At 36.1% G+C, this 20,167-nt stretch overlaps 1 protein-coding gene across 3 annotated transcripts; it reads left to right on the plus strand.

Annotated features, from left to right (window-relative positions):
• Positions 1–555: 555 nt before the first annotated feature.
• rpz4 (rapunzel 4) lies at positions 556–18,522 on the plus strand. 3 transcript variants are annotated; one of them, XM_049467610.1, is made up of 3 exons: positions 574–643; positions 14,240–14,304; positions 15,565–18,522. In XM_049467610.1, the coding sequence occupies exon 3, from the start codon at positions 15,600–15,602 to the stop codon at positions 16,788–16,790; it is 1,191 nt and encodes a 396-aa protein (XP_049323567.1). In that variant the 5' UTR covers positions 574–643; positions 14,240–14,304; positions 15,565–15,599; the 3' UTR covers positions 16,791–18,522. The 3 variants fall into 3 exon arrangements, with proteins under 3 accessions (XP_022524368.1, XP_049323567.1, XP_007242220.1); XM_007242158.4 differs by lacking the exon at positions 574–643 and adding an exon at positions 3,576–5,353; XM_022668647.2 differs by lacking the exons at positions 14,240–14,304; positions 15,565–18,522 and adding an exon at positions 2,338–4,210 and having other exon boundaries at positions 556–643.
• The last annotated feature ends 1,645 nt before the right edge of the window (positions 18,523–20,167 follow it).

A 20,167-nucleotide genomic window follows, 5' to 3' on the forward strand; every position in this document is an offset into this window, starting at 1 on the left:
CTCATTCACTCATTAGTTACATAACAGTTGGCTAAAATCTTAAACTGATTAATAATAATGTTAGAGTTTAAGGGGCCCAAGCACCAAACGACAATTTTTAGCAAACTCATTATCAGCAATAAAGCATTCATGCACTGACACTGTGTGACTTGAATGACTGCATTTTGTTTTAAAATAATAAAGCATTGAGGTAATTAGTCCAGTCATCACCTAATAAACCACGAAAAGAGCTCATGGCAGTGGCAACCCCTACAGAATAACAAGTAGGGGCTTTTTGTTTTGTGTGCGTGGCATTAAAAAAAAAAAGAAAAAAGAAAGAAAACACCCCCCCCCCTGACTTGTTTCTCAGGGCTGCCAGTGCTCTCTCTAAAGCACTGCTCCTTGCTAAATGAATGTGGATGCCTTTGGAAAAGGAGGGAATGTTTACAGGATGTTATCTGTCTCTGGTGCCTGCCCCTCATCCCTCTCTCCGAGTGGGCTCGCAAGAATGTTCGCAAAAGGGGGATGGAGCCGATCCAAAGGGGGAGTGCCACAAGGGGAGAGGCTATATATACATGCGGACCCTGGGAGGCTGGTGCTTTGACACAGCTGGCTGCTGTTGGAACACTAGAGAGCACCTCTGTACCACTTTACTCAAATAACGGTAAGCCTCGTCTTTTTTCAGCCTTTGTCTTTTTTTGATGTCTTTGATCTTTTTGTTTTGTCTGGCTTTGTAATTGTATTTGCTTTATCTTTTTTTTCCAAGAAAAAACACAAAACATTACAGAAAGTTCACACAGACATAAAAGCAGGTCTTTTTTTGACACAAAACCCTTTAGATTGTTTTTTTTAAACGCACACAATAATTGTTTTTTGGCTTAAAATGTATTGTACAATAAGAAAAGGATCCTCTGAAGTAATGTGAGATGGCCGGATGTTGAGCTTAAGTAAATATTGACTGGCATAAGACTTTGTCTAACATGGTGAATGTGGCTGGATTAGTAACCAAGGATGTGGTTTGCTATGTAAAGGGTGGCTGCTAAAAAAAGATTATGCATACAAGAATGATCAAAAGGAAAGCTATTCTTATTTTTTTGGTCATAATGTCAAAGATTCTGCTGCATTACTTAGAAAATTTGTTAAGTACCTCTTTAAATGATTAAACTCTGTAAATCATTAACAATTAGAGAAAAAAAGTGAGAAAAATGCTGGCAGTTGCTCTGTTTTTCTTCTAAATTGGAAACACCCTGGATTTTTTTTATGTCAATGCCATGAAACGTACATTGTTGCAAGGGAGGATTTGATCCAAGCCTCATTGAGAATCATTTTTAAGTAAGTATTTTTTATTTATTTATCTATTTTTCAGATTGTACTCAAATGCTATCTCTTTTAGACCTTTTGAGATTTATTGTTAGGATATAAATGTATTTAAAATGTGAAAATTGTATTTTCTTAATTTATTACATAATTGATCCAAAAACACTGGCTTGATGTCATTATGTTAGCTATTACTGAGTTAAATCAAGAACTGGTACATCCTTGACTATACATCCAAGCCAAAATCACACAAAAAAATTTGGATTTTTCTTCATTCTGCATTTGGTTAAGGTTTTTTATGCTGATTGGTCAAATGTGCATGGCTTACATTACTGAACAAGTGTAATGGTTACACATTTTCTCAGATCTGGGTGTGCCTTTTTTCCTGTCGTGTATACGCAGGGTCTTGGGAAATGAGATATGTGTGAGCTCATCTCCCCAGTGGAATCAAACTAGCCTAAAACGTCCTCAAGTGATCAACGGCTGAGGCGTTTAAATGTCTTTCCCAGCAAACCATGCTGAAAACAGATGTTCTATACTCTTGGGTAGTGCTGGAACAGGGAAAACTGCCCTTTTCGTCCAACATTATTTCGAAACTCCCTTTTGTTTTAATGAGATGCAGTCATCATATGCTTTTTGATGTTTACTTTGGACCAGTGGTTTGCTTTCAGTGTGTTTGTTCTTTTTTTTTTTTCATCCATGGTAAACACCTGATCTTGCCCAAGCCTCAGAATTGGAGGAGTGGCGTATTATGCTTATTCTTTGGGCATGTCCCTACATGTCCAGAATTTTATTTTCCCACATTTTGTTGGCTTTGGCTTATGACAAACCTGTATAACCACATCCAGATTGCAGTATCTGTCTATGAAGAAATGTATGATGATCTGGACCAGAATTTGTCTCAAGTTACTTTAAAGATCACATGTTGGGGAAATAAATATGACCCTTGTAGATGACCGCATTGATTCTGGCATTGATTTTTATATTGTGGGTATCACTTGACAAAGAGGTTTTCACATGACTTATCTCACTGTGTTACAGAGAGAGCACTTGCCGGCCCTTAAAGGATTAAGACAGGGCCTGTCTCTTCCGGCATCCAAAATGAATCGAGTAGAAGAATGGGTTCTGGAGAACCGGAGCAAGATTGAGAAAGGAGTAGAGATAATGGGCCAAGGCTGCGAGATCCTGGCGGCCACGGTGGGCCAGTTCCATCCCATCCTGGAGGCGGTTTTTGTGGCCTCGGCTGAGATCCTCAGCAACCCAGAGGGCAAAGAGGCCAAGTACCTCGCAGAGCAGTTTGAAAGAGTCAATCAAAAGCTGGAGGGGATCCAGGACGAAATCGAAAAAATAGCTCTGGAGCTGCAGCGAACGTCAATGAACAAGCAAAACTTCGATCGTGAGGCGCAGATGATCAGTCAATACGAGAAGTTCCAAGACTTTGTCCTGGCCAAGCCTAAGTTCAAGGAGAAGAAGAAGGAGAAGTTCATCAGCCACTTTGAGAACACTGATGGCGATCTCAACATTGATGCCTTGTACAATGCCGTCACTGGGGAGAACACTTCTGGAGACGCAATGCTGGACACAGTGGTGACCACAGAGCAGCGAAGCAGAAGGGCAGTAGAGGAATTCTGCGCTCAGCTGAAGAAGCTGTTCTTGGTCGGCATCATAGCTGTAATGGGCCACGCCGCCCTGAAGGACGGGGCAGTTGGAGAGATGATGGTCAAGAAATGGCAAGACCGCATGGAGGATGTGGAAAGACGCATGAAAGCGGCAGTGGACGAATGTATCAATAATTTTCCAGAACAAGCTAAGATGGATGTAGAGCACCAACTTGTGGAGAAGCCAGCCAGCGTTGACCCAGATTTTGCCAAGAATCTACTAGAGGCCCTTGTCAAGAAGTATGACTGGGTTTCCTGGTCCATCAGGGTCTTTAACCATGGAGGTGTATTTTTCTGGAATTGGTTGGCTGGCAAGAAGTACCATGGAAGTGGTGGAGGTGGGCAATTTTTTGACCTTCTGACCAAAAATAACATTCGAATCGTGGTGTCTTTCAGCGTGGACCCTAAACCGCTTAACAGAAGCCAGGTGCACGATCAGATTGAGATGCAGAGGTTTAAAGGTAACATGGTATCTGTAGCACAGAATCTGTGCAACAGTCTACCCAACTGCGTTGTGCACGCAGTCAGCCGCTATAAGAGAGTGGAGGAGACCAACAACTTCCAGCCAGAATGCTATTATTTCGGCGTTCACAAAAGGGCATACCTTTGCATCCACTCAGAATAGTCGTCTTGAGATAACAGAAAGGAAATATCAGAATGGCAATCATTTTTTTTTATATTTTGCTTTTTTTTATAGAAAATTCTATGAAACACCTACGTAATCCAGTGATGTTGGGACGAGCAATGAGCATGAGGAAAAAAAACTTCTATTATACAGCTTCTATGTACACTGTATGCGCAAGCTTTCATGTGACTCTGCCTTATAATGTTTCATTAAGACTGCATATCTTTATGTTTTATGTTAAAGAAAATGTTAAAGAAAATCATGGTAGCATGAAAATGTCTCCATGCAATGCAAATATAAAAGGTATGTGTGACTTGTCTTGTTGACTGAATGAAAATCTGTGATGCTGGCAGCCTCAGTATTGTGGAATTATATAGTAAAACCCTTTTGTCAATGGTTTTTAAAGGGGGAAGCATTCAAAACTCTGTCTTACTACAATGTGGTACCAATTTGTAATCATATGCTGTCGCTTTTAATGTTTATGCCTCTATAAATCTATATTGTACATGCCAAAAACATGATATGTGGACTTTTGTTTACAAAGATCAAGATGGGTTGGGTTCTTAGAAAATAAAAAAAACTTATGAGTGTAACTACAACATATTTTCAGTAAATAAACATCTTGAAGGGTTATGGTCTGGGTAATATTATGCAGCTGAGCAATGGAAAGTGGTATAAGCCAAAAAGGACACCTGTGATACAAGCCATAACTCAGATTTCACTAGTATAAACTCTGTAATGCATTTCTTACTAATATGAAACTAATTTCTGATATCAGTCATGGAAATTACTTGTAATAATCAGATATACAGATTAATAAATCAATTCTGATTGGACATATTGTAAAACAACATATCTTTAAAGTAAATTTGAACTTCATATCTTACCATATGTTACGAAACTGCACATATCTGAAATACACATTGCAACTCCTCAACGCTACATAAATTCATAAATTAGCATTTGTACCAGTTAGAATTCATTCATGGAAACAGGGGATTTCATATGAAATAATAGTAATATATGACTTGTCAAAATTACATTATGAATATGTCATCTTGGCCAACTGACAAATCAGCCAATCTAATATTATTACAAGTAAAAGTTATATGATTTTCAGGAGGAGAATATGTAATATTGTGATATGTTGGATGATTGACTTTGTTATGTATTCTTATATATTTGTAACATATATAGCAGTAGAACAGTAGAAGCAATAGAACAGGGGAGTCCCTGTGGATCAAATATGAATTTCTATTTTGATTTATGATAACACTTAAAGTAACCGTATAAATCAATATGTTTTAGAGTTTTAGTACATTTTTACTATAGAATACCATAATAAACGAAAACAGCCAAATATACTTTTTTTTTTACATTTTCTTTAACATATAAATATTTTTATTTATGACCTATTTGTCTCATTGTACTAGACGAAGATATGCCTTGTACCATTTATATTTTTACAAGCAAAATGTAACTTACAACCTGTATCACTGGTGTTGTTTTAGGTTTAAACTGCTTGCCATATAACTGCAGTATAATTTCAGCAGTTAAACCTCCAGAAGAGTTCATGGTTAAGTTTTTTTAAACTATCTAAACAGCCTGCTGGCTGTCTGTGTGTCTGGATAATGCAGGCTTTTCTTATTTGGATCATGGGGTGTGCCTCAACTTGGGCTGGAATGGGGAAACTAGCTAACTACATGATCTGAAGGCGTGTGAAACTGGACTGCGTTAAACTAGGCTGTTTGTTTAATTCCTGAACGATTACAAGGTGAGTTTCTGTGGTTTTGGAAGAGAGTAATTCATATAATAAACTTCAGTAGCCTGTGCTGAAGTCCTTTACTGATTAGTTAGTCTGTGTGTAATGACTGTCTCTGTGCTGGCAGAGCTGCAGCTGCACAAGTTCAGCAAGTTACTCAGCTACAGTTTAGGGCGTTGCTGGCTTTAAACGCTAAATGCTGAAGGACTTTTAACGTGATATTAGTATTTCGAAGGCTTTATAGTTGATTTGAACGGTTTACTAAAGCGGTATCTAGTCATTTAACGTCTAAACTACACGTTTTTGTTCAAAACAACAATATTTGGGGCATTAACTTACCAGGAAGTAACTAGAGTTACGTGAGACCCAGACAGCTAACGTTAGCGTGTTTGGCTAACTATAAGAGTCTCTATTTGGCAACTTTTGATCCCAAAAATGAACTTAAACGTTATCCTGACATATTACAGAGCTGTCAGGCTTTCTTAACACTTATTTTATACTGAACACATCGACTGACAAGCTAAGAAACCTAGTTAGAGCTTAAACTTTAGGTTAGTTAGCTTAGGTTGTAAAGCTAACTAGCTAGCTAATCTAGTTAACCTAGATTATCTTACTAGGTAATGTTTTTACAATCTAATTTTAAGTGTTCTAGACTAAGGCTGCCCCTAAACCCTGTTACTTACCTGTTACTTATATGTCTGCTGAGCAGTTAAAACTCATACTCTGGTACAAACTATTATCACTAAGTAAAACAGTGACTCCCAACATCAGCTAGCTAACAGCTAAGAGTCTGTATTTTGCAACTTTTGACTGCAAAACTAAACTTATAACGTAATTCTGAAGTGTTACAGAGCTGACAGGCTTTCTTAATACTTATTTTGTACTGAACAAATCGACTGCCAAGCTCAGAAACATATTTAGATCTTAAACTGAAACGTTAGTTAGCTTAGGTTGTATAGTTAACTAGCTAGCTAACCTACTAAACCTAGGTTAACTAACGTTAACTAGCTAATGTTTTTTACATCTAATTTTGGGTGTTCTAGACTAATGCTGCCCCCAAACCCTGTTACTTACCTGTTAAAAACTCCAATAAAGATCTGCAGAGCTGTCTAAACTCATAATCGGGTACAAACTGTAATAATTAGGAAAATAATGACTCCCAACGTCTCTATTTTTCAACTTTTGACACCAAAAAATAACTTATAACGTAATCTTGACGTGTTACAGAGCTGACATGCTTTCTTAACACTTCTTGTATACTGACAAATCGACTGACAAGCTAAGAAACATAGTAAGTGCTTAAACTGCAGTTAGCTTAGGTTGTATAGCTAACTAGCTAGCTAAACTAGTTAATCTAGGTTAGCTAACTAACTAATGTTTTTACCATCTAATTTTAAGTGTTGTAGACTAAGGCTGCCCCTAAACCCTGTTACTTACCTGTTCACCTGTTAAAAAAAACTCACATATAGGTTTGCAGAGCAGTCTAAACTTAAAACTACGGTTCAAGCTGTTACTACTTAGTAAAACAGCTAAGAAACATAGTTAGCTTGAACTATAGTTAGCTTAGGTTGTAAAGCTAACTAGCTAGTGAACCTAGGTTAGCTAACTAGCTAACCTAGTGAACCTAGGTTAGCTAGCTAGCTAACCTAGGTTAGCTAGCTAGCTAATGTTTTTTAAATCTAATTTTGGGTGTTCTAGACTAAGGCTGCCCCCAAATACAGTTACTTACCTGTTAAAAACTCACATAAAGGTCTGCAGAGCAGGCTAAACCTATACTCCGGTAAAAACTGTTATTATTTAGTAAAATACTTATTTCTTAATACTTATTTTATACTGAACAAATTAACTGACAGGTTAAGAATCTTAGAGCTTAAACTGTAACTTAGTTAGCTTAGGTTGTATAGCTAGCTAGCTAACCTAGTTAACCTAATTGTGGCTGTTCTAGACTAAAGTTGCCCCTAAACCCTGTTACTTACCTGTTTACCTGTTAACTCACATATAGGTCTGCAGAGAAGGTCTAAACTCAAAACTCCGGTACAAACTCTTATTACTTAGTAAAACAGTGACATCCAACATCAGCTAGCTAACAGCTAAGAGTCTCTATTTTGCAACTTTTGACCCCAACAACTAACTTATAACCTAACCCTGACATGTTACAGAGCTGACAGGCTTTCTTAATACTTTTTTATACTATATATATATATATATATATATATATATATATATATATATATATATTGTTTTGCTAAAGAAAGTAGTTTCCTGATGTGACCATTAAGGGTGGGTCATATGGCATGATATTTCAGGGAATAATATTGTTCACAATTATTAAAAATGTTAGTATGGCACACCCCTACTCCCAACATCACCTAGCTAACAGCTAAGAGTCTTTTTTTTTTTTTTCAACTTTTGACATGTTAAAGTGCTGAGAGGCTTTCTTAAAACTTATTTTGTAATGAAAAATGGACTGACAAGCTATGAAAAATAGAGTTTAAACTGTAGTATAGTTGTGTAGCTCTAGCCAATGTTGTAAATATCTGATTTTAGCTGTTCTAGACTAAGCCTGACCACAAACCCTGCTACCTACCTTTTAAAACTCACTTATAGGTCTGCAGAGCAAACTAAACTCATACTCCTGTACAAACTGTGATTATTGAGTAAGATACCGACTCGCCACATCAGCTAGCTAACAGCTAAGACTCTTTATTTTAAACTTTTGACCCAAAAACTAACTTTTAATGTAATCTTGACATGTTACAGAGCTGACAGGCTTTCTTAAAACTTATTTTGTACTAAAACATAAAAAGACAAGCTAATAAACATACAGCTTAAACTGTAGTTAGTTAAGTTGTATAGCTAGCTAATGTTGCAAACATCTGATTTTAGAACAAACTTTAGACTGTATATCCATAAAGTAGCTAACATATGTTTTTGGGCTCTTGTTTTATTTGGTCCTTTTGATGTAAAAATAAAAGTGCTTAGCCATAGCATTACAATGAATAACATAAGTAAATAAATACACAATAATATTGGAAAGAAGTAAAATAATGCTGAGTAAAAAATAGTTTTAAAGTGGAAATGCGCACTAGTTTTACAAAATATAACTTAAATTCAGTGTGTACAATGTCTATGACTGACTTAAGATGCTATGCTATGCACCTGACATTTTTTTGGACCAGGCTAAAGATAAAGATCATCTTTTGCAACTCAGTTGCACATTTCTTGAATACTTTGCATACTTAAAAGTTGTAAAGTGACATGGGGATGTTGGCTACTATATATTGTCTTTTGGCATCACATCGGCTTTTGTTTTGTTTGTGGTCTTAATATATTTGTCACCTCTAGGTTTGCAACGGTATGAGATTTTCACGGTATGATAACCGTCTCAGAAAATACCGCGGTATAGCGGTTATCACGGTATCACCCTTAAAGAAATTACAACAAAGGTTTTTTGTTCAATTAACTATTTATTGTAGAAACCTGGAACAATTATAATTTTAATGTCTCCTTAAAAAAAAAAATAAGGTGTACACCATCAGGTGAAGGAAACCAGGTTTTTGCACTACTCTTAAGGGCATTAAGAGTGTAAATAAAAAATATATATATATGTAAATATATATAATATATATATATACACACATACACACACACGTTATACACATTACATGTACTCTAATAAGTAAAGATCCTGTATTTAAAATATTCAGTACAATTATTTAAGTTTAAATGATTTATTATCTGATAAACTGAGCCTGGGTCAGTGTCTGATCAACAACTGTTATAAACGTCCGTTTTACTGCCAAGTTGGTATATAACCAGATACTGCAGAAAGAGGGGATTTATTTCTGACATGATCCTCACAATAGAGATTTCTATTTTAAGGCTTTCACACCGAGTTTGGTTTTAACATATGAAAAACAGGCACGTCAGAATTAGAAAATGAACGCATGTAAATGAATGGCGTCTTTCACATCCAGTCCGGCCAGGACCTTTACACGGACACGTGAATCCATCGTAGCACGCACTTCACGCCGGCACCTGCGTGCCCAAATTTCGGATAACTCAGCGCTTTTGCGGGCGCTTACCGCATGGGTTGTGCACGACTACAAATAGGTTTTATTTAGGTTCAGATTAAAATGATAAACTAAACACAGGTGGTGTTCTCGGAGATGGGAGAATAGGTTTGACGTATGTTCACCTTTAGCTGTGACTTTACGGCCACATTGGTCACAAATCGGATAACCATCCTGCGTTCGGCGGGTATCCGAAATAGTCCCACACTGCTGATTTTAGTTTAGCCTTTTTTTAGTCGGACGGAGATTTGTTTAGTCTGATGCACTTTCTGCTGTTCTCACCGCTGTGTGCTGAGAAGCTGAAGCGGCGCAGAGTTGCGCATGCGCGGGTGAGATTGTCCGCTGGCATGCGTTTTACCGGTAATAAGCAAACACACACGGTATGATAACCGTGCATTTTAATACCATGGTATACCGTGAAACCGGTTACCGCTGCAACCCTAGTCACCTCGATATATTAATTTGTGGCCTTAATACATCATCGTGTAGGCTAAATATATTATTTTGTTGCCTTGAAGTATTGTCTTTTTCACTCAGTGTATCTTGAGGCCTGTATTATATTATATATTAATAAATTAATTTGTGGCATTGATGTATTATCCTATGGTCGCAGTGTACTATTTATTGTACAATTTATTATCTTATGGCTTCAGTATATTATCTTGTGGCCACGATAAATTAGCTTGTGGTCAAAATTGATTATCTTGTTGTCCTACTTTGTTATATTGGGGGTTCAATATATGATCTCATGGCCTCAATGTATTATCTTGTGGACACATTTGGACAGTAAAAGACCACCACCATGTCATCCAATGGGCTTATACTAATGAAGATGCTGGCTGCTTATCTTTTTTTTTTTAAATGGCATGGGTTTTAAATCTGGCAATCTTTTTTTATTTAACTAAATTGGATAGATTTGGGTAAATAACTTAATCTCAAAACAAAAATTGCAGAGTAGCTTGAGAAAAATAGTAATTCAATACCAACAGTGCAGAAGCAGATAGGGAGCTTGTATAATCTTTTTTTCTCTATTTTTTATCATTGTACGGATATTTAGAAAGCTCTTTACAGCTTCTCAGGATTCTTCTCATAAGAAGTATGAAACCTCAGCCACTACCCAATATATTATGATTGCATTAGTGGTGTGTTCTGTGTAATCCCCTTCATACAGACTCACTCACTCCCTCACAAAAGTGCTGCAGAGACCCAAGGGAGGAGGGGGCTGTACTGGTTCTGTCTGGTGCTTTATGGTGCAGAGAAAAACGTGCAGTATAGAAACAGGTTTCAGTAGCATAATATAACATTATTCAATCTTTATCACAATATAGGCTTTCTCAGTGCTGTTTAGGCGATTTTATATAATAAAGAATGTGTCTTGTGAGTTATATATCACACTAACCGTACTCAGATGTTTCTAATGAATGTTCTGTGAGTGTTCTGACTAATTACGGGCGTTCATGTGGTCTCATAGAATAATTTTTGGTCAAATTGAAATCCTTCTAACCACATGACATTTTAATATCAAATGTTTATCAGTGTTTCTGTATTGTACTTGTTAAATCAGTAGGGAGACAATGTTGTGGATAATTTTCTTGTAATTATGTACATATACAGCTGTTATGTGTCCTATTAAATCTATATTAAATATAGATTAGACATTAAATTCTGTGAGCATTCAAGATGTATACTAGTGCGTCTCAAAAAATTAGGATATCATTAAAAGTTACTTTACTTCAGTAATGGAGATGCAGATTTCATTTTCCAGCAGGACTTGGTACAAGCCCACACTGCCAAAAGTATATAATCATGATAATAATATGATTTTTTTTTTACGCCACATTCCGCGTAAAGACAAACAGCTTTACCCAGATAGAAATCTTTGATTCTAAAGCTATTCTGAGAAAGATAAAGGATAACAGGAACAATATGTGATTGAACATTGTTCTGATGTGGGCAAAATTAATGGTAATCTATTCAATGCAAGTGAATATTGAGACAATTCCTGCAGATTTTGGAGTTAAGGTGAAGTGTTAATAGCATCCCACACATTTTTAATCATGAAAAGGTGGTCCAACCAAATATTAGAGTATGTCACCTTTTTTGTGGTGCTGACTGAATATAATCCAGAGGAAGATGGATTATTTCAAGCCCTCAAACCAAGCTGAACTGCTTGAATTTTTGCACCAGGAGTGGCATAAATTTATCCAAAAGCAGTGTGCAAGACTGGTGGAGGAGAACGTGCCAAGATGCATAAAAACTGTGATTAAAACCAGGGTTATTCCACCAAATATTGATTTCTGAACTCTTAAAACTTAAAACAACAGTGTTCATTTAACACAAACATATACCTATAAATAGCAAAATCCAAGAAACTGATTCAGAAACTGAAGTGGTCTCTTAATTTTTTTTTCCAGAGCTGTATGTTCAGTTTAGTGCATGATGTTGGAAAAGAAGCTGTGTGAAAATGGAGAGAGGGAGATGGCGGGCAAGGTGGGCAAAAACGAATTGCCATCAGGAGAAAAGCTGACAGCCAGGTTCTCTTTGTCTAGTTTCCATGGTAACCGTCTGATCTGCTTTGGAAAATGTACTCTTGCCCAGCAAGTTGAACCACCTTATTAATCATTTTCCCCCACCCACTGTGCCACTCACACACTGGAGAAACAGACAACTCTCCGGCGTGTTTATGGATATTATGGGAGTGTTTTGTGTCATTACTTCACCCCTGTAGGTTCTTCAGTGTGTTTGTTTTCTGATTGCATGTAATTTGTAGTTTTGGCATCATCTTTTCTCAGTCTGTGTTTACAGTCCTAACCGTAGACAGCGTATGTGTCTGAGTATAAGGTCAACAAAGATAATGAGTCACCTGCTCCACCACGTGTTTCAGATGTGCCGTTAAAATGCACTGAGAGTATGTCAGTAATTTCCTTGTTTATTGATGTTTATTACAATATGACAACAATCATCAGTTATGACAGTTATTGACAAAAATATGTATATCACAAATTTCAGTAGAAATCAATATGGGTGGGAATCTCTAGGCCCATTATGCTTTGATCTGCAATGTGATTATTAAACGATTATCAATACATCTTTTCCTTATTGCATGCCTACTTGGTAGTTTTAAAGTAAAGTATCTGTAACAAACCCCAATGAATGGGATTGTTTCCACATTTAAAAAAAAGTATAGTTATTTCTGTTAATTAAATGATTAATACAAAAATGTAGCATTAATGTTAAATTATAATATTAAAAGGTACAAGGTAAACAGAAACAAGAAGCTAATTATAATGTAATGGCTGAGTTTAACTGAGAGCTTTAGTGAAGGAAATGTACTAAAATAAAGTATAGATACACATTCTAACCTACCTTTGATTTTGGAGCATTTCTCTTTGGTCTTATTTGTTTTTTAACCAATGTAAAGAATAACTGCACGATTAACATTGTTAAATGTTAAAGATACAAAGCTATACCCACTTCAATCAAGTAAATTTAGTGCATAACTTATTTTTGTTTTATTTATGACATATACACGTTTTCTTTAGTGATGCTGCGTAGGCCTAGAGTTTCATATAATATGAGTAGTATCTTATTTTGAGCTATTAGTTTCTAATAATTTGGTTATAATTGTTCTTACTAATTGCAGACAGTCATGTTGTCTGATGACATTGTTTATTGGTCAAATTGTGTGGGGGAAAAAAGCATTAAATGATTCATATTGTGACCGCCAAGCAATTTCTAAATGTCAGCTTTAGATTTTAAGAAAAAAAAAAAAAAACTTTTATTGGAAGTTGATTTAAAAAGATTTTATTTCATTTCTATACAATTTAAACAGCAACTGCCAGATTCATTCTTCTTTGTGAATTATATATAAGCATGCTAACAAGTATCAACTCTTTGTAATGAATGTTCAGTATTTTTTATATGGCAGATAAAGTGGTCTAAAAAAGGTAATTTTCTAAAAAGTCAAAATTGTGCCAAGAAATTTTAAAATTTCTATTTTTTTATTGGGTTTTTACCATGATATTTTGAGATTCAAATTATGTAAAAATAAAGTGTCTGTCTTGTGAGTTATATATGTATGAATACACTACCTAATCCCACTACCTAATCTAATCTTTTTTCTTTCTAATCTAATTCTTATGCTTAGTGACAGTTCTGACTAACTGCAGGTGTTCATGTGGCCTGACAACATCAGTTTTTGTCATAATTGTGTATAACTAAAACTTTCACTGTAGCACTAAAACCTTGTATCTCCAAAAAGGAGAAGAAAGAACCTTTATATGTAAGTAATTATTTGAAGTCATTATTAGGTTCACATTGTCAACAAGTAAAAAAAGTACAGATATGTATGTAGTTGTAGTTGTATATACACGTTTTTGTGTAAAAGTGACAAAAACTCTAAATAAGAGCATCTGCCAAATCCTAATTATACAGTATGAATGTAGGACCGTTATAAAACCAGTTTAATGTTGTTGTGTAGGGGTCCTCAATTTTGGTTCGTTGCTTCCTTGCTCTAATACAGAACCAAGGTTGATAAACGCTGCTTGACTGGGTGAGGTGGGAGAAATCTTTTGTTACACATTTGTTCTTTTAGTATCTCAGAAGCTGTTCTCAGTTCATGAGTGTGTACAAATAACCACTGATGAACCGAACACTGTTAAACTGTAGAATTGTATTCTAGTAATGTTTTCTTGTTGATTCTTATCTCCTTCAGTGTTGAATTCCTGCTGCAGTATTGCCTCACTGCTCTTGGGGTGTGTCGTCACGGGGTGGTATGCTGTGATCGCTGGGCTAACTTGCTCTTCTCTCTTTCCTTTTTACACAGTGATCCCATCTGCCTCCTCTCACACTCAGCCTAAAGCCTCAAAAACACAATCCAGGACTGCCAGTGTAAGTTATAATTTTACTACTTTTATATCCTGAGAAATTAGTGATTCAGTGATTATTATGAATTGTTCTAAACTACTAGAGCTGATAAAAAAAAATTCTTGTTAGCCATTATCAAAATATAATTCTGCATTATTGTACTCTTACCAGTCTACTTATTACTGTTTTTTTTCTGTGAACTCATGTAATCCAACAAAAGTACATTATTTTTTTACATTCTAAATATTATTGACGTTGTCACATTATGATATACCAGCAATATATTATAAAGCATATCAAAATACCATATAGACCAACAAAATACATAGTAATACTCACAATATGGAAAAAAAAGTAATGGGACTTCTCGTTTTTTATTTCAGCCAAAGAGTTTGTTCTGCTTTTGTTGAAATAACAAAAGCAGAATAAATGTAATTGTGGATTTGCTCATCCGTTTTAGCAGTGAGCACAATTTCAAGTAGCTGATTTCGTTCATTAGAACAGGTGTCCACATATATTTGAACATATAGGGCCCTATATTACACCCTGTGCAAGGGCTGTCACAGTGGTTATTGCTATCTTACACCCCGTACACAGTCTATTTTCATGCCTTGCTCCTGCGCTGTTTAAATAGTGATGGAGCTTATTAATATATTTACGCTGATGGACTTGGTGGTGAAAAAGTGAGGTGTGTTTAGGTAGATTTCTGGCATATTGGTATCTTAGCAATGAAAAACACTGGTGCGCCACTAACTCAGTAAAACCCTGACAAGATTCCCTGGTCTGGCTATGCAGGTTCACCACCCGTACACCCCGCTCGCTTCACATAGACATACAGCAGTGCACAGACCTAACATTTACATCAACAATTAACAGAACACTAAATTAAATAACATTGCTGTGAACCGTGTGAACAAGCATTGTTAAAATACCTGCCAAAGACTGAGCACACCTGGCTCTTAAAGGGAATGGCAAATGACACATTGGTGGGATTATTGCAATTAAAATAATTAATAAATGCCTTTTTTTAAATGTGTTTTGAGCCTCACAATCGATTAACTAATGGCCTAAATCAAGCTGCACGGTTGAAGGCCTGCCTATAGATCACTAAAGTAGAGCCCATAGTGAATTATGTTGCCACTTTGCATAATAAACATAATCTCCATTTGTGCCGTTTGTTTTTTTTGTTTTTTTTCACTTTTTGACGTAATCTGAATCTGTCAGTTGTTTATTACATTGTGTCAGACCATAATATTATCTTTTTTTACATTTTTGTCCACACAGCAAGTTAACGTTTGACATCACACCAATCAACCAAGATGGCGGAGAAGCTCCAGAAATATGTTGCTGACAAAAAGGACGTGGTGGAGACTGTGATGGAGGTGTTTGAGCAAGGAGCTGAGGTGGTGGCCAGCATTGCTGGGGATCTGTTCCCGGTCTTCGCAATCGCAGCTCCCATCGTGAAGCTGGCACTGGATAACGTGGAGAGCAAGGAAGCGGAGTACATGAAGGAGCAGTTCCAGAGGGTCCGGGAGCGCCTGGAGGTGGTATCGGAGGAGATCCAGCGCATAAACGAGGAGGTGAAGAAGAGCGGGGCGGACGCTGCTTACTTCTCTGTGGAAGAGAATCTGACCAACCAGTTCCGCAAGTACATGGACATCCTCAACGCCAAGCCAAAGTTCAGGGAGGTCAAGAAGAAGCTGTTCTTGGAGCACTTTAGCAAAACTGGGGGTGATAAAAACCTGAATATTCTTTATAACGCAGTAACGGGAGATAATTTCTCGGGAGAGTCCGTGCTGGAGATCTCTCTAAACTACGAGCAGAAGAGCCGCAGGGCAGTGGAGGACTTCTGCGCCAGGCTGAAGCAGCTCTTCTGTGTCGGCCTCATCGCCTTGATGGGGCACGCCGCTCTCAAAGGTGGTGAAGACGAAGAAGGGCTGCTGAAAGACTGGGCTGACAAGATGAAGGAGGTGCAGTTGAAAATGAACGCAGTCATCGAAGACTGCATCAACAGCTTTCCAAGCCAGGCCGAGATCGACATCAAGAGACTGGTGAGGGACAACAGGGACAAACCCAACCAGCAGCTTGCAAACATGATTCTGGAAGCCCTGAAGAAGAAGTACGACTGGATCGGCTGGTCTATCCGTGTCTTCAACTCGCCCACAGGCCTCTTCAGCACAGGCATATTCGCCAGTAAGAAAGACTTCCAGTGCTCGGCAGGAAAGAGCAGGTTTCAAGTGCCCTTGTCAGATGAGAAAACGAACGTAATGGTTTCTTACAGCGCTTCCCCAGAACCTGTAGATAAAACCCAGATCCAGCAGCTGGTCGAGTCCCAGAAGAAACCTTCTATTACAGAGGTTGCGGAGCTCCTGTTCGATAAGATCCCAGTATGTTCGGTCCATGTCATCAAGACATCGTGCAAAGAAATGGCCTACGCCTGGAGCTTTACAGATGAGCTCCACTTCTTTGAGGAGTACAAGAACTTCTACGTCTTTGTTCATTCTGCCTAGGTCTTAGATCCAAGCAGACCATAAATAGAGACCAAATATTTTTTGCCCTTATGCAGAACTCACTTTTGGTAGTTCTTAAAAAATATATATATATTTTTAAATATATAATCATGATATAAACCAGCTGTTCAAAATCTGTGCAATATTCCATCATAGTTCCATAATTGTAGAATGTTAATGACTATGAGGAACACTGCAATTATAGCTATTTTTACCACCCAAATCCACCAATGCTGAAATGCCATGTGCCTTCTAACTAATTGAATGTACACTGATTAGCCATAACATTAAAACCACCCAGCTCATATTGTGTCATCAAAAACGCTTTGTCTGACCTTGCAAAGCATGGACTTCCAAGACTTTTAAAGGTGTGCTGTGCTATCTGATACCAAGAGACAGACACAGTCCACATAAGTGATGTCAGCTTAAAAAAAAAAGCAATGTTTTTTTTTTGTTTGTTTGTTTTATTTGTTTCAGTTTTATTTTTTCACATTACTTTTCAGTGGCACTAACAAATGTTTTGCCTGATTCGTGTATAACTTCAATTAAGACTATTTACACATCTATAATACTTAGGAACATATTATAAACCTCTTTTTTATTGAAACATCCACTTTCTTTCTTAGTAGGCCTGTTGTGATGACTTAGGAGTGTGACAGACCAAGACTAGATTTTAACATTATAGAAGTATAAAATATTTTATTTAATTAATTAATACTCACAGCATGCAAAACAGGTAAATTTAAAATATTTTGTGAGTAATCATCTTGTACTGGATGTCAATCAGTTTTTACTCCGATTATAAATTATGTTTTTATTTATCATATGCAGTAAAAACAGAACAGTATGTAAGTATTGCAGCTTGTTTTACCATAAACCCAACAATTTCACTCTTGTGTGATCTTTTACAAGTTTCTTCAGACTCTCTTCCCCATCCCCCCCCGTGAGGGATTTGTTTTCCACTGGCAAAGGGTTCTACACAGACCTGGCAACCTATGACGGAGACCAACCCTGCTTTTTGCCGCCATAATGATCAAACATTTGTTTTGGTTACCTGTGCACAAGTCTCGCAAGACGCATTTAAAACATGATGAGAAATACTGTTACATTTTAATCTCGCGAGATCTCGTCACACCCTTAATGATAACTTATTGTCATCATTACTGTTTAAGGAGAAAGTGCGATAAATTATACCTGTAATTGTAATTTAAAGACCCTTTTGTTCCATTGATATTTTGATAATATAATTACACTCTTTAAAGGGCAAAATGAAGTTTAATTTCTATTTTAAATATTTCAAAGCAAATCAGTTTAATTTAATGACCTTTTATTAGTCAGAAACAATTAGGGTCATGTCTATGTCTATATATATATATATATATATATATATATATATATATATATATATATATATATATATAGTTTGATAAGTCAATGATGCAATGATGTAATAAGTCTGTCTATCTTTGTTGTACTGACAGTACCCACAATATACATAGACAAGCAAATCCAGCAATTTAAGAATTGAATTTTCCTTATTTTAAGCCAAGTAAAAGAACAATTACTGACTACTTTATCTACACCACTAACATTCCTTTGTACTGCTGAGCTGAGCTGTGTGAGGTATGACAGAACTTACAGCATCAAGTCTTCGTCAGTGCTAAATTTACACTGCGTTTGTACATTGATATGTTAAATATAGCAATAAAAGTGCCTTTTATCCTTTGTCTCAGTTAATCTATAACTGTTTTTTTTTGTGTGTTGGAGGTGATCACTATTTATCTAGCCAGATGAAGGCTACTGTTGGCTGAAATATATATGATGCTTGTATGAAGTAAATATAGTGCAGTTATAGTTTTAGTTCTAAAGATTTGTTTCTGTTAAATTGAAAGCAGTAGTTTTCCCAGAGGTGGAAAGTAACTAATTACATTTACTCACATTCCTGTAATTGAGTAGATTTTATGAGTAAGTTGTCATTTTTAAAGTAGTTTTTAAAATAGGTAATTTTACTTTTACTCAAGTTCATTTTGACAGAAGTAATTGACTTCACTACTTTGGAAAAATCCCCGTTACTGAGTAAAAAGGAATAAATTTTGTTCTCCATGGCAGCGCAGCTGAACTTTTCCCAGCAGTGTTTATTATGGTTGTCGAGTTATGTGCTTTACTGCACTGCGCATGCACCGACCAACCTTTTTTTTGTATGTTTTCATGTTTTTAATGATATTTCCTTAAGTTTTTATTGAAAACATTAAACAATCTGCTTAAATGTTAAACAAATAAATAAATATAAGTTAAAACATAGCAATGGCAAGTTAAAAAATAATAATAAACTGTAAGACTATAAAAATATGGTTTATAGTCATCTATATGACCATAACTTTTTAACAGTAAAGAAAAAAAAGGGATCATAGAAACCTGTTCCACTTGTTCGTAAAAAAATGTTTTATGAGGTGGTCTGAACAAATACTGCCTAAAAGGTCCAAATTATTTAATTAAATAATTATAAAATTTTTGATTTGTTGTACTTTTTTACATCAAATAATTAAAAGTAACTATGTAACTTTTACTCAAAGTACATTTTAAATTGAGTATTTTTTTACTTTTACTTGAGTAGAATTTTAGCAAAGTAAAGGTACTTTTACTTTACTACAATTTTTCAGTACTTTTTCCACCTCTGAGTATTCCTGAGTGGGGAAGGGTCATAATATTAATAATAATGCTATCAGTCTGCTGGGGCAATCATCCTTGCAATGGTAGTATCTAAATTATTTATTAATTTTAAAACAAAGTGGTCTGCTAGGTTTGTGAATATATATTTTTTTCTGCCCACTGTCACAAAATAATGTATATATATATTTTTATATATTCTTCTTTCTCTAAATGAATGCTAAAGCAAAACCATATGTCAGCTGATCTCATAGCGTTTTAGTCTCCATTGGGTCTCACAAGAACTCCATGTGACTAGTCTATGCCATCACTCTTCAAAAGAGACCTTGTCAGGTTTCTAAGAGAGAACCAGATCCAAAAAAACAAGAGTGCTTTTATAAATATATTTTATCAATGGTCATGGACAGCACCTGATTTCTTACATGTGTGAGTGACGAATGCTGTCAGCTGACCACTGACCCCGGATGTATAGGGACTTTGTTGATCCTTTGTTGATTATGAATAGGACCAAGAAGTCTATTGAATACAATGGGTTATGTTTCAGACTCGGTGGATTTACTACCCATAATGCAACTCTGAATCTAATAACACATGTATTTAACTATTTAAAACATGTAATGATCAAACTCAGGCAGCTTTACTTAATTTTTACAAGGTTTTTAAGATGAATATGGTACAAAACTCGTGACATTTAAAAAGCATGTTTAAAA

This window comes from Astyanax mexicanus, chromosome 1 (genome assembly GCF_023375975.1).
Source record: "Astyanax mexicanus isolate ESR-SI-001 chromosome 1, AstMex3_surface, whole genome shotgun sequence".
Lineage (NCBI taxonomy): Eukaryota > Metazoa > Chordata > Actinopteri > Characiformes > Acestrorhamphidae > Astyanax > Astyanax mexicanus.

Bases quoted from the DNA above. Each gene is read 5' to 3' on its own strand.
- rpz4 (XM_049467610.1), top strand. From the start codon at position 15,600: ATGGCGGAGAAGCTCCAGAAATATGTTGCTGACAAAAAGGACGTGGTG.